This window comes from Spermophilus citellus, assembly GCF_964194105.1.
Source record: "Spermophilus citellus genome assembly, chromosome: 14".
Classification (NCBI taxonomy): Eukaryota; Metazoa; Chordata; class Mammalia; order Rodentia; family Sciuridae; genus Spermophilus; species Spermophilus citellus.
Window position 1 is genome coordinate 29552111 of NC_138194.1, and position 12958 is coordinate 29565068.

At 36.9% G+C, this 12958-nt stretch overlaps 1 protein-coding gene across 1 annotated transcript; it reads right to left on the minus strand.

Annotated features, from left to right (window-relative positions):
• Nucleotides 1–268: 268 nt before the first annotated feature.
• On the minus strand, nucleotides 269–1545 carry RPS20 (ribosomal protein S20). Its single transcript, XM_081266664.1, has 4 exons — nucleotides 1357–1545; nucleotides 1003–1102; nucleotides 698–771; nucleotides 269–472 (listed from the first exon to the last, which is right to left on the minus strand). Exons 1-4 carry the CDS (start codon nucleotides 1357–1359, stop codon nucleotides 290–292), a joined length of 360 nt encoding a protein of 119 aa, XP_081122790.1. The 5' UTR covers nucleotides 1360–1545; the 3' UTR covers nucleotides 269–289.
• Between the last annotated feature and the right edge of the window lie 11413 nt (nucleotides 1546–12958).

Here is a 12958-nt window from a genome sequence, read left to right on the forward strand (position 1 = left end):
CCCCTAAAGCTTTTTCCCAGATTAAAGCACCCCATACAATAAATCAGAATAGGGATTAATGCTGTGCATAAAATTTCCAACATAACCAAAGTTATGAGCCACCATGTTACATAGAACTGCACAATCAATGCAGTTTCATACACTAGAATTAGGGGAATTCAGTTTTCAGATTTAAATAAGGTTTGGTGGTTTCTAGGAAATGGTTTTGATACCTGAAAAGCAAGGTAAAATTAATAACAAAAGCCAACAGAATTTAGCAACTGAAAATCAATTTATTAAAACAGTTGACTTAGGCATCTGCAATGGTGACTTCGACTTCCACTCCTGGTTCAATACTGATGGAAGTAATCTGTTTAACAATCTCAGAAGGGCTGTGCAAGTCAATGAGTCGCTTGTGTATTCTCATCTGGAACCGATCCCATGTCTTGGAACCTTCACCACAAGGTGTTTTTCTTGTAGTGATCCTCAAAGTCTGCAACAAAAGACAAAACCAAGTGTTTTTTGCATATCCCTGAGCATAGATACCACTATTTAAAAATACAACTATTTTTACCCCGCCCTTACAGTCTGTGTCAATAAGGACTGGACTGTACCCCAAGACTGTCACTTCAAACACTAGACGCTACAAACCTAATTCCACCAGTTTTTATTTGAATCTGTGGACCCATAGACAACTACTTCCTGTTATTTATTTTACCTTCGTAGGCATGCGAACAGGTCCTTTCACTTTGAGATTCTTTTCCTTTGCGCCTCTGATCAAGTCGGCACACACTACAAGGAAATACATGCACCTCTCAGTTCATTAAATCAATTAAAACCCCTTTAAGAAACTTCAATCTAAGTTGGCTCAGAATAGCGTATAAAAACTATCACCATAATTCAACACGGTAGGTATCTCCTCATCGCCAACGGTTTAAGGTACGAAAAGCAAAGAATGTCGAACAGTAAACCAAATACATTGCTTTTCCTCCAAATGCCTCGCTCCCAAACGATTCAACCCACCTTTCTCGAGCGACTTCACGTTGCGGCTGGTAAGGGTAATTCTGATTCGATGAATCGCCACCTCTGGTTCCACGGGTGTCTTTCCGGTGTCTTTAAATGCCTGTTATCACACATACAAGATAAAAAACGAACGAATAAGCAAAGAAAAAAAAAAAAACACTCAAACCTCAGATTTTCTCCATTGTTTCACCAGTAACATCCCCGGATCCCACACCACAGCAGAAGCCCTATGCCGGCCAAGTGAGACCAGGCTTTCGCTGCCTCTTAGAACCCGGCAACCACTCCAGCATTCCACCGGCCCAGGGCTGAGTTCCACTGGCGCCCAAAGCCGCGCTTCATGGTTCCTCGGCTCACCATGGCTGCGGCGCAGCTTCCTGACCGACTTGTTCCTCGGCAAGAGTGAACAGCGGTGAGTCAGGAGCAGAAGCGGGCAGACGACTGCTCCTCCTCACCAACAACCGCGTCGCTCGCTAAAAGAAAGGCATGAGGCTCGGGTGGCGATTTTATAGACCACCTGCATCCGGGTTTCTCAAGCCCCGGAAGCGGAATAGCTCCGCGCGCTGAAAAGGAGACCGCGTGAGGCTGGGCTAGAGAACCCGTAGAGCTGGCGGGAAAAGTGCGCCTGCGGACGCCCCCTGCTGTCCAGGAGGAGCCAAAGCCCCTCGAGGTTGGGTCCGGGCTCACGTATCGACGCACGTCCTCTGGCCACCTGGCAGAAATGACAGGCGACCCTGAAACCTGAGAAACTACCTCTGGGGCGTTCTCCCTCGCCGTCGGGTAAAAGTGCAAACGACCCCTGCGGTTTCTGCAGTGCAAATTTTTGTTTCTGATACAAAGCCAACCAACTCACTGTTGTGTGAACTAGTAACTTTTCTAAGTTAGTAACTGACGCGGCGTTTAGAAAAATGAGCCTGACGAGTTAGATATGTTACTTTGGGCGGGGGGGGGGGTGCTATGGGGAGGGAACCCAGGGGCTCTCTGCCACTTGGTTGCAGCCCCAACCCCTTTTGAAGTTTTTATCTTGAGGCAGGGACCTCACTAAGTTTCCCAGGCTGGCCTTGAATTTGGGATCCTCCTGCCTCGACTCCCAAGTGGCCAGGGTTACAGACCTGAGACACCAAGCCCTGGCTGAGATGGGCTGAGATACAGGACAGAAGGAAGAGGAGATAAACTCGTATCACTTTACAGGTGAAACTCCCAGCGAAAGGAAGTATTTATTCAGACCCACCGAACTGACCTCTCTCTCCATCATTCTGAGATAACCACTGTTTACATCTGCAGATATGTATTTTTTTTTTTAAAAAATGGGCCCCTGCCCTATGTACAGTTCAAGTCACATAATGTTTTATCAGAATAAATATACCTAGAGCAATATCTCTTTTCATGACAGTGTCATCATGAATTATATAGATGATTCTTTCATTTGTTGAACCAGTCTTCTATTTACAAACATTTTTACGTTTTTCTTTTTATGAACAATACCATAAGGTACATGCTGGTAGATTAGGGTTTCTCAATCTCAACCCAATTGACATTCTGGGACAGATAGTTCCTTATTTGTGGGGGGCTGTCCTGTGTATTTAGGATGTTTAGCAACATCTCTGGATCTTACCCACTAGCTACCACTAGATAACCCTTCCTTCCAGTTGTGAGAATCAAACATGTCTCTAGACATTGTCAAATGTCTCCTGTAAGACACAACTACTCTGGCCCCATTGATCTGCAGTGTTATAGATCAATCTTTTAGCTCCTCCTTGGCATCACATAATTACTAAATATTCTTATACACTGGACGACTTAATCAAAGAATAAGTTTTTAAATATTTAAGCTTAGGGCTGGGGATGTGGCTCAAGCGGTAGCGCGCTCGCCTGGCATGCGTGCGGCCCGAATTCGATCCTCAGCACCACATACCAACAAAGATGTTGTGTCCGCCGATAACTAAAAAATAAATATTTAAAAAAAAAATTCTCTCTCTCTCCTCTCTCACTCTCTCTAAAAAAAAAATATTTAAGATTAAATTAAGTAAGTTACCCTCTGGGAAAATTGTACCCCAAAACATATTTCTCCCAGCAGTATAAAAATTCAATAAATTAAATATATATATTCCATTTTAACTTTTAAAATATTCCTAAGACCATTATGAAATATGTATTTTCAATCTCTCTCTCTCTGTAGCTCTTCTTTACTAATTTTGGAAGTTCTTTTAAAATCATCTTAGAAAACCTGTATACTGCAGGGTGGGTCTGTAGATGGCCACCTACTGGTATTTTGCTGCAATGACAGTGTCATCCTACAATTTTTTTTTTTTTTTTTTTAACAGCCGTAAAAAATGATTTCATTCATGGTTAGATTTATGAATGAATTAACAAAGGCAAGTTGTCACATGAGTGTGGATTAGTATATTTAGACATTACATTATTTTGAATTTTGGATATAAATATAATTTTTCAATGTTTGAACTTCTTCAGTCTGAAATTTAAGAATAAAAGTGGGTGCAAGTTTGAAACTTTCTCTCGTGATTGCCCATTTTGTATTGGTCAGGGAATGGACAAGGGAGGTGATCTCTCATGATTTCCTAGGATGAAACGTGAGGACTCAGAACACTACTCATCCTGTGATAGCCAGCACTGTCAGAAGTATTCTTCAGTCACTTGATCTTCACATAGACCCCCGGAGATAAGTACTGTTATTCATACTCGATTCATAAAATGAAGCTAAATAATCTGCCCAAGGTCCCAGGAAAAGCCAGTGTTTGAATCCATGCTGTCTCTTTTTTAGGCTCTGCAGTCAACCCATGTGCTGCACTCTCAGATATTTTCGGGCCCATCTTTATTAGTAATGGCATTACGTCTGAGACAAGTAAAATCCTATTATATTAACCAACATGTGCTAAAGGACTTTATGTATTTCACTATACTGTACTCTCCACTTACCTGGAGGGGATATGTTTCAAGACCCCCCAGTGGTTGCCTGAAACCTCAGATAGCATAGAAGCCTATATATATTATGCCTTTTCCCATACATACAGATATACCTATGAAGAAGTTTAATCTATAAATCAGGCACAGTAAGTGAATAACAGCAGTGGCTAATAATAAAATACGATAATTATAACTAGAAACTGCAATAAAAGTTTGTGAATGTGGTCCCTCCCCCAAATATCTTTATTGCACTGTTCTTGCCCTTCTTCTTGTGATGATGTAAGATGATATAATGCTGATGTGATGAGATGAAGTAAGGTGAATGAAGCAGGCATAGCATTAGGTCACTGATGCCCTTTGGATGACACATTAGGAGGAGTGTTAGGTGATCCTGGCTAATTTTCCACTTAATATTTTTGGATTTTTTTTTTTTGTCAGTACTGACAATGGATAACTGAAAAGCAAAACTGTGGATAAAGAAACCACTATAGTTGAAATCAGAAATTACTATTAAGTGCCCCCATTATGAGGTAGTTTGCCCATTTTTTTTAACTCACTCATTCTTTTGTTTGAAGTTCCATAAATAATCAAGGCCAGTTAACTCTATTTGCTTCTAAAAATCATTTTGCTAAAGTAAACAATGAAAAAAAGAATTAGGGACACAGTAAGATCTTTTTTAAAGCATGAATCATCTGGAACACGGGTTAGGTTGACAATTTTTAGTCATAATTGAGCTCACAGAATTCTCTGGGGGTGGGAGTTGAATGTCTTTTCTAGGCACCCTAGTTCCTCTTCTTCCCTCTCTTGTTCTTCCTCTCTGGCCTGCATACATCTGAAAGTCACCCGTCTACCTCTATTACACAGTGCAGATTCCTAGCTCTAAGATGACTTTCAGAAGATTTCTACTGCCATGCTTTTGTGATCCTGATCTCAGGCAGAGGAGCTAGAGATATTCATATCTATTAGTCACTCTAACTAGGCTTGTGGTTTTCATGTTGTATAGAATGAATACCACATTTTAGAAATCATTTCCACCTTTTGCTTTTCTTTATGAGAAGATTGAATCTGTGGCTCTCCTTATACACTGATTCTGCCACTTGCTTTTGTGTGGTAGATAGGTTCAAGCGTGGCCACAATGTTCCCACCTCCTGTTATTTCAGGCTTTGTGTAATTCTCTCTATATGGGAGCTTGTGACTTGCTTTCAAATACTAGAATTTGGCAATTCTAGTGCTGGAATGTCACTTCCATGAATAGAATGAATCAGTTTTTGACTTGTCTTGCTAGCAAATTCCTCCCTAGCAACCTGCCCTAGGAAGCTGCCCTAGGAAAAGTAGGAATTTCCTACTTAAAAGTGAAAGAGTGAAGGCTTTTCCCTTCAAGATCAGAAACAAGATAAAGGTGTCTGTTCTTAGCACTTCCACTCAACATTGTACTGGAGGTTCTAATCAGGGCAATTAGGCAAGAAAACCAAATCAAAGAGATCAAGATTGGAAAGGAAGAAATAATACTATTTCTAGTTTGTACATAAGATTATTTCATGTATGGAAAATCCTAAAAAATACACTAAAAACATCTATTAGAACTAACAAATGAGTTCAGTAAGGTTATAGGACACAAAAATCAGTTGTAGTTCTATGCACAAGCAATGAACGTTCTAAAAATAAAATTAAGACAACTACATTTATAATAGCATCAAAAAGAATAAAATAGTGAAGTAAATTTCACAAAAGAAGTCCAAAACTTATACTCTTGAAAACTACAAATCGTTGTTGAGGGAAATTAAAGAAGACATAAATAAATGAAAATACATCCTATGTTTATGGATTGGAAGACTCAATATTGTTAAGATGATAATGCTACAAATTGACCTACAGATTCAATGCAATCCCTATCAAAATCTCAGAGTTGACTTTGCAGAAATTAATCAGGTGATCCTAAACTTCATATGGAAATTATTAAATAATCTTGAAAAAAGCAAAACAATTGAAGGACTAACAATTACTGATGTATAACTAGCTGGTTGGTATAAAATTGAGGGTCTAGAAATAAACCCTCACATTTATAGTCACTTGGGTGCCAAGACAATAAGAGGATGAGGGAATAGTTTTTCTACATGATGCTAGAACAACATGCAAAAGAATCAAGTTGGACCCCTACCTTACACCATAAGAAAACCAATTCCAAATGGACCTACCACCTCAATGAAGGACTAAAACTGCAAAACTCTTAGAAGAAAACATAAATATTTGTGACCATAGATTTTCCAATGGTTTTTAAAGTAAGACACCAAAAACATGAGCAACAAAAGGGAAAAACATGTATATTGGATAACATCAGAATTAAACACTTCTGTTTAGCAGTGGACACTCTCAGAAAGTGGAAAGACAACCCACAGAATAGGAGAAAACATTTGAAAATCATATCTTATCAGGAACCTATATATAGAATGTATAAAGAACTCTTGCAGTTTGATGAAAACAAATGATCCAATTTAAAAATAGCCTAAGAATCTGAGTAGAAATTTCTTTAAGGAAAATATAAAAATGCCTAATAAGCACATGAATAGATGTTCAAAATTATTAACTATGAAAATGAAAATCAAAACCAAAATGAGATATCACTCTATACTCACCAAGATGGCTACATAAAACTCAAAAGACAGATAATGTGACAGTGTGAGCAAGGATGTGGAGAAACTGAGAACCCTCATACAGTGCTGGTTGAAATGTAAGACAGTACAGATATTTGTGAAAGCATTTTTTTCAGTTTCTCAAATGCTAAAATAGAATTACTGTATGACCCAGGAATTCCACTCCAAGGTATATACCCTAGAGCAATGAAAACATGTCTACAAAAATCTTAGAGTATCTGAGTGTTCATAGCAGGATTATTCATAATGGCCAAAAGATGGAAACAAATATCCATCAACTGATGAATAGGTAAATAAAATGTGTTGTATTTATACAGTGGAAATAAAATGAAGTTAAGTACTAAAGCATGTCACAACAGAGTCTAAGCTTGAAAACATTAAGCTAAGTGAAATATGACAGTTAAAAAAGACTATAAATTATATGAGTCCATTTATATGAAATGTCAAGACTAGGCAATTCTATAGAGACAAAAGTAGTTAGTGGTTGCTTAAGGGCTGGTGGGAGGAATGCAAGTGGAGTGACTAGTACAGGGAATTTGGGGTGGGGTAATGAAAACATCCTAACATTGATTGTGATGATGGCTGTACAACTCTGTGGATACACTAGATGCCACTGAATTGCATACTTTGAATAGGTGAATGGCATGTATGTGAATCATATCTCAATAAAGCTATTATTTAAAAACAAGGAAAACAAAAGTAAATTGAGCACCGATTTTATAAAATGGAAGCAGCCAAGAAATATTTATATGAAATGTTTTAAGAGAGTATTGGAGAAGTTTGAAATTTGAAGTGGAAACAACTCTCAAAAACCTTTTCTTTAAATAAGAACAATTTAAAATTTTTTTTGTTTTTGCTTTTTATACCTTTATTTTATTTATTTATATGCAGTGCTGAGATTAGAACCCAGTGCCTCACGCATGCTAGGCAAGCGCTCTACCACTGAGCCCCAGCCCCAGCCCCAGCCCCATAGCCTTTTATTTTTGACTTCTAATTATAATAAAAATGTAACATAAAAGTTATCATCTTAACCATTTTTGAGTGTGCAGTTTAGTAGTGTTAAATATATTTGTATCGTTGCAAAACAGACATCCAGAAATATTTTTATCTTGCAAATGTGAAACTTTATACCATTAAATAATAATTCTCCTTTCCTCCCAGCCCCTATTAACCCACATCCTAATTATGAGTTCAACTACTTTGGATATCTCCCATAAGTGGACTCATCCCTTTGTGACTGGCTTATTTCACTTAACATAATGTTCTCAAGTTTCATTTATGTTGTAACATGTGACAGAATTTTCTTTCTTTTAAAAGTAGAATAGTATTCCATTGGATACCACACTTGCTTATTCATTCATTCCTTGGTGGACATTTTGATTGCTTGTTTTCTTCTGGGAGTTTTATAGTTTTTGCTCTTATGCTTAAGTGTTTGTTCTGTTTTGAGGGGTCTTTTTGTTTGCTTGCTTTTTGTTTTTGTATACGGTATAAGATAAGGGTCCAACTTCAGTCTTTTGTATGTAGATATTCAGTTTTCCTGACAGTATTTGTTAGGAATACTCTGTTTTCCATGAGATGGTCTTGGTTCCCTTGCTGAAAATAATTTGAACATATATGCTGGGATTTGTTTCTGAGCTCTCTATTCCTTTCCATTGCTCTGGATGTATATACCACATTTTGTGTATTCATTCATCCTTTAAAGGGGATTTTGATTGTTTTTACCTCTTGACTATTGTGAATAGGGCTGTGATGAACATAGGTGAACAAATATCTCCTCAAGACCCTGTCTTCAATTCTTTTGGCCACATATCCAGAAGTGAGATTGCTTGATCATGTGATAATATTATTTTTAATTTTGTGAAACTGCTATTCTGTTTTTCATAGTGACTCATCATTTTACATTCTCATAACAGTGCAAACGTTCCAATTTTTCCAAGTCCTTGCCGACACTTGTTACTCATTTATTTATTTACTTGCCATATTAGTAATTGAACCCAGGGCCTTGCACATGCTAACCAAGGACTATACCACTGAGCTTAGTACCACTGTACCATCCTAACCTTGTTTTTATTTTCATAGTGATTATCTTAATTGGTGTGAAGTGATATTTCATTGTGGTTTTGATTTGTGTTTCTCTGATGATCCGTAATGTTGAGAATCTTTTCATGCACTTGTTGACTGTTTGTATATCTTCTTAAGGGAAATGTTTCTACAAGTCCTTTGCTCATTTTAAAATCAGCCTACTTATTGTTGAGTTCTAGGAGTTTTATATCTATCATCTATCTAAATATAGACATAGACATATGGAGATACTCATGTAGATAAATTATGGGTGTCTTCTTATAAGAGGTGTGATATGTAAATATATGCCTTAGGTTGTCTTTCACTATCTTCATTCTGTCCTTTGATGCACAAAAATTTTTAAGTGCAATGTAGTCCATTCATTCATTTTTGCTTTTGTTGTGTTGCTTTTGGTGTTATATCCAAGAACTCATTGCCAAATCCCATGTAATAAAGTGCTCACCCTTTATTTTCTTCTAGGAGTTTTAGAGTTTAAGGTCTCATTGTTAGAACTTTAATCCATTTTGAGTTAATTTTTTATGTGATTCATCTTTTCACATGGGATGTACAGTGAGCCCAACAACATTTGCTGAATGAGTCTTTTCCTTGTTGAAGATAACATGACCATGTGCATAAAGGTTCCCCCCACCCCACCTCTGTATTCTGTTCCATTGGTCTTCTTGTCTGTTTTTATGCCAGTTCCACACTGTTTTGATTAAGGTGTCTTTGTAATATATTTTAAATCAGGAACTGTGAGTTCTCCAACTTAGCTCTTTCAAAATTGTTTTGGTTCTTCAGGATTTCTTGAGATTTCATATGAATTTTCAAATAAAATTTTCTATTTCTGCAAAAATTGCCATTAGAATTGTGATAGGGATTACACTGAATCTGTAGATTTCTTTGAGCAGTATGGATATCCTTACAATATTAAGTCTTCATATCTATAAACACAGAATATCCTTCCATTTATCAATACCTGTTTTATCATCTTTCATCAATAAACACAGAATATCCTTCCATTTATTAATACCTGTTTTATCATCTTTCATCAGTGTTTTCTTGTGGTATAAAGTCTTTTACTTCCTTGTTTAGTTTATTCCTAAGCATTTTGTTCTTCTTTGATGTTATTATAAATGAAATTGTTTTCATAATTTTCTTTCAGATTGTTCAATATTAGTGTATACAGACACAAGTAATTTTGTGGCCATTTATTTTTTTACCTAGGTGTTTATATGATAAAGATTTATAGTAATCAGAAAACAAGTTTAAAAAATGAAAAGAGATATTCACAGTTCCTCAGACAATTTCAAACAAATAAAACTTTGTTTTCATTCTTCTCCCTCCCTCTCCCCCTTTTCCTTTTGTGGTGCAGGGATGGAACCCAGGGACCTTGTGCATGTTAGGCAAGTGCTCTACCTGTCCTCAGCCCTCTCTGGATGTTTTCAGAAAAATTTATTGAATTTCAAATTGTAATAACACTGAATAGATGATTCTGTACTCTGCCCCATTCATTTAGCATTGTAAAGTAGCCATTTCTATGCTATCATAATCATCATAACATTTTGAATCGATTGTTCTAATTGATTTTATATTTTGGGGCATTTTTCTTTTCTTTTCTTTTTTTTTTCCAGAATAAACACTCTTGGTGACTGTTTCATCAATTAAAACGTTTACTGGGTAGTGTTTCACAGGATGGATATTCAGAAGCATAATTACTGAGTCAGTGAACAAACATTTTTCAGGTTCTTGACAGACTGCCAGACTGCAGTTCTTTCCCAAAAGTTGTAGTAATCTACATTGTTACTAACCATGTATGGAAGATCCAGTTTTATGACACCTTAATTAGCATCAAGAATTTTGTGCATGTATTTGTGTTTTTTCAAGAGCCCCTTATTTTTAATGTGCAACTTTTCAAGTACTTTTGGGATGACAACTTCCTGTTTCCCATGTTTGTCTCCTAAATGCATCTTCCTTACTATGAATTTACTTTTCAATATTTTTGTTCCCTTCTCTTTTAGAGCATGATTCATTTCTTTATTTTTATTTGTATGTATTCTTTGTATAATAAAGACATGGACCTGTTGTTACATTTTAACCAAGTATTTTTCTCAGTCTCTTGTCTGTACTTTACTCATATTTTAATATTCAGGTTATATCTTCTTTTGTAATTAAATCTGGCAGTCTCTTGTACAGTTTTCCACTGCTTTTTGCTTAGAAATTCTTTCTCTCCAAATTTATAATAACTTCTCAATTCTGTTTTCTTCCAGTTTTACATATGCTCTCTAATCCATCTGGAAGTGATTTTGGTATGTGGTATGTAAAGTATTTATTGGAAAAAATATAATTTTAGTAAAACTAATGGTGGTAGGCTAGAAGCTCTTTGAAAACAGGAAGCATGTTTATTCATTCTTGGGTTTCCTCAACTTTCCCAGACAGAAGCATGACTACACCCAGCCTCTGTTTCCTCAGGCTACAGCAGCAGCCATCAGGAAAGATGACTCCTGATGCCTTCCATCTTTTCTCTCTGCCAGGAGACATTAACCACCCTGACATCTTCTCCCTTGTCCACATCTTCCACCCTAAATCTGCATAAGTAGGGAAAAGGATACCTTTTGAGGGGACTCCAGAGATCAGCTGAGGCCAGCAGCGCCCCCTGGTGCCTGTTTCATTTTAATTGTTCCTAGGACCTTACACCCTCTGGACTGGTCATTTTCCAGAGAGGCCTGAAAAGATCCTTCCACCCCGGGTAAGCCGAGATAGTTTGCTCTGACATTCTGTTCAGGGAAACTTCTCCACGTATACACCTCCTCCTCAGTCAAGGAGAAACTATTATGTTCTGGTTGCCTTTTGGATATGGAGATGTGGGGCCCAACTATTCACCCAAACTTTCTAGAGATCATTTATAAGAAATCTTTGAGGCTTTGTACAAATAAAATTCCAATGACATCTTCCTGCTACCCCACTAATGACTAAAGTTGTGAGTTCCAACTTCTGGGTTCACTCTGGAACTCTCAGTATAAAGTTAAAACATACACATACACACACCCACACCCCCCCCCCCACACACACACAATTTGTTGCCTAAGGAGGAATTCATAAAACATGAAGAGTCGGTGGAGTTCAAAGAAGTAGAGCCTAGAAGTAGTCTTCAAATCTAATTAGAGACAATATGTGATAGTGGTCTTCTTAGAGAAATAAATTATTAAATGTCTCTGCCCCCTTTTCTCTTCTAACACCCTAATGAAGTGTTAACAAATACTAGAAGAGCCAAAACATGGATGACAAGAAAGTCAAAAGATAAGATCCTTACCCACCCACTAACTAAATACCGAAACCTAAATTCAGCTGACTTTATATACGGAATTGTCCCAGTGCTGAATCATTCTAGCTCAAGTTACAATAGCAGGAGACAATGAAATAAAGATACACTCCAATAGACCATTAATGGCAGTTATATGATCTACCATGTAGACTAGTAGGATCCTTGTTACATTTGAGAAATATGAGAGAAAACAACAGGTTAATTTTTTTGCCTTTTTTTTTTTTTTTTGGACAATTTATTCTTCAGATTGTTTTGTGGCAGAATCCAAATTTCTTAAGGGTTTAAAGTAAAGATTACTCAATGTTTGACAAATGTTTGGTCAGACGGACTGTACAATGTGTTCTAATATGATTCACTGTTCCTGAAAGTGGGAAAATCTACTTCCAGTTCTTAAGTCAGGAAAATTCTGTAACTTGACCCCTCTGTGAGGGGACATGCTTCTGGCATTGGTTGCCATTATTCCCTCAAGTTTTTTTTTTCCCCCTCCTTTCTCTTTAAATTTCGTCTGGCTGTGCTCTATTATTCCATAGACCTTTAGGTTTTCCCTCTTTGTAATCGGACGCCCTATTCAGCAGTGTGCAGGAAGCTGTCTCAATTTACTTTGGTTCTTCTCAGCTGCCTCTGCTTTCCTGAGCTGAATGTGTGTCTTGTTTCATCCTCTGAATTTTCCCTTTTGAGGGCGCTTGTACTATTTTAATATTTTTGTCAAGAAAGTGTGTTTTTTTGCATAATAAGTTGATTAACATATCAAGGTAATCAAGAAGAATATTTAATCTCTTTTACATTGTTTCTTAAAACTCATTTCACAGAAAAAATTGAAATACTCCCTATGACCTACCTAAGACACACATGCACAAACACGCACATATACTAATTTTCTTATTTTTAAAATTTAGTTTTAATTTTTATCAATTATACATGAACATTAAAGAGTCCGATAGTGACACTAGGATTACTGTATTAAAAAAAAATAAAAAACAGGCCTCAAGGATGCCACACC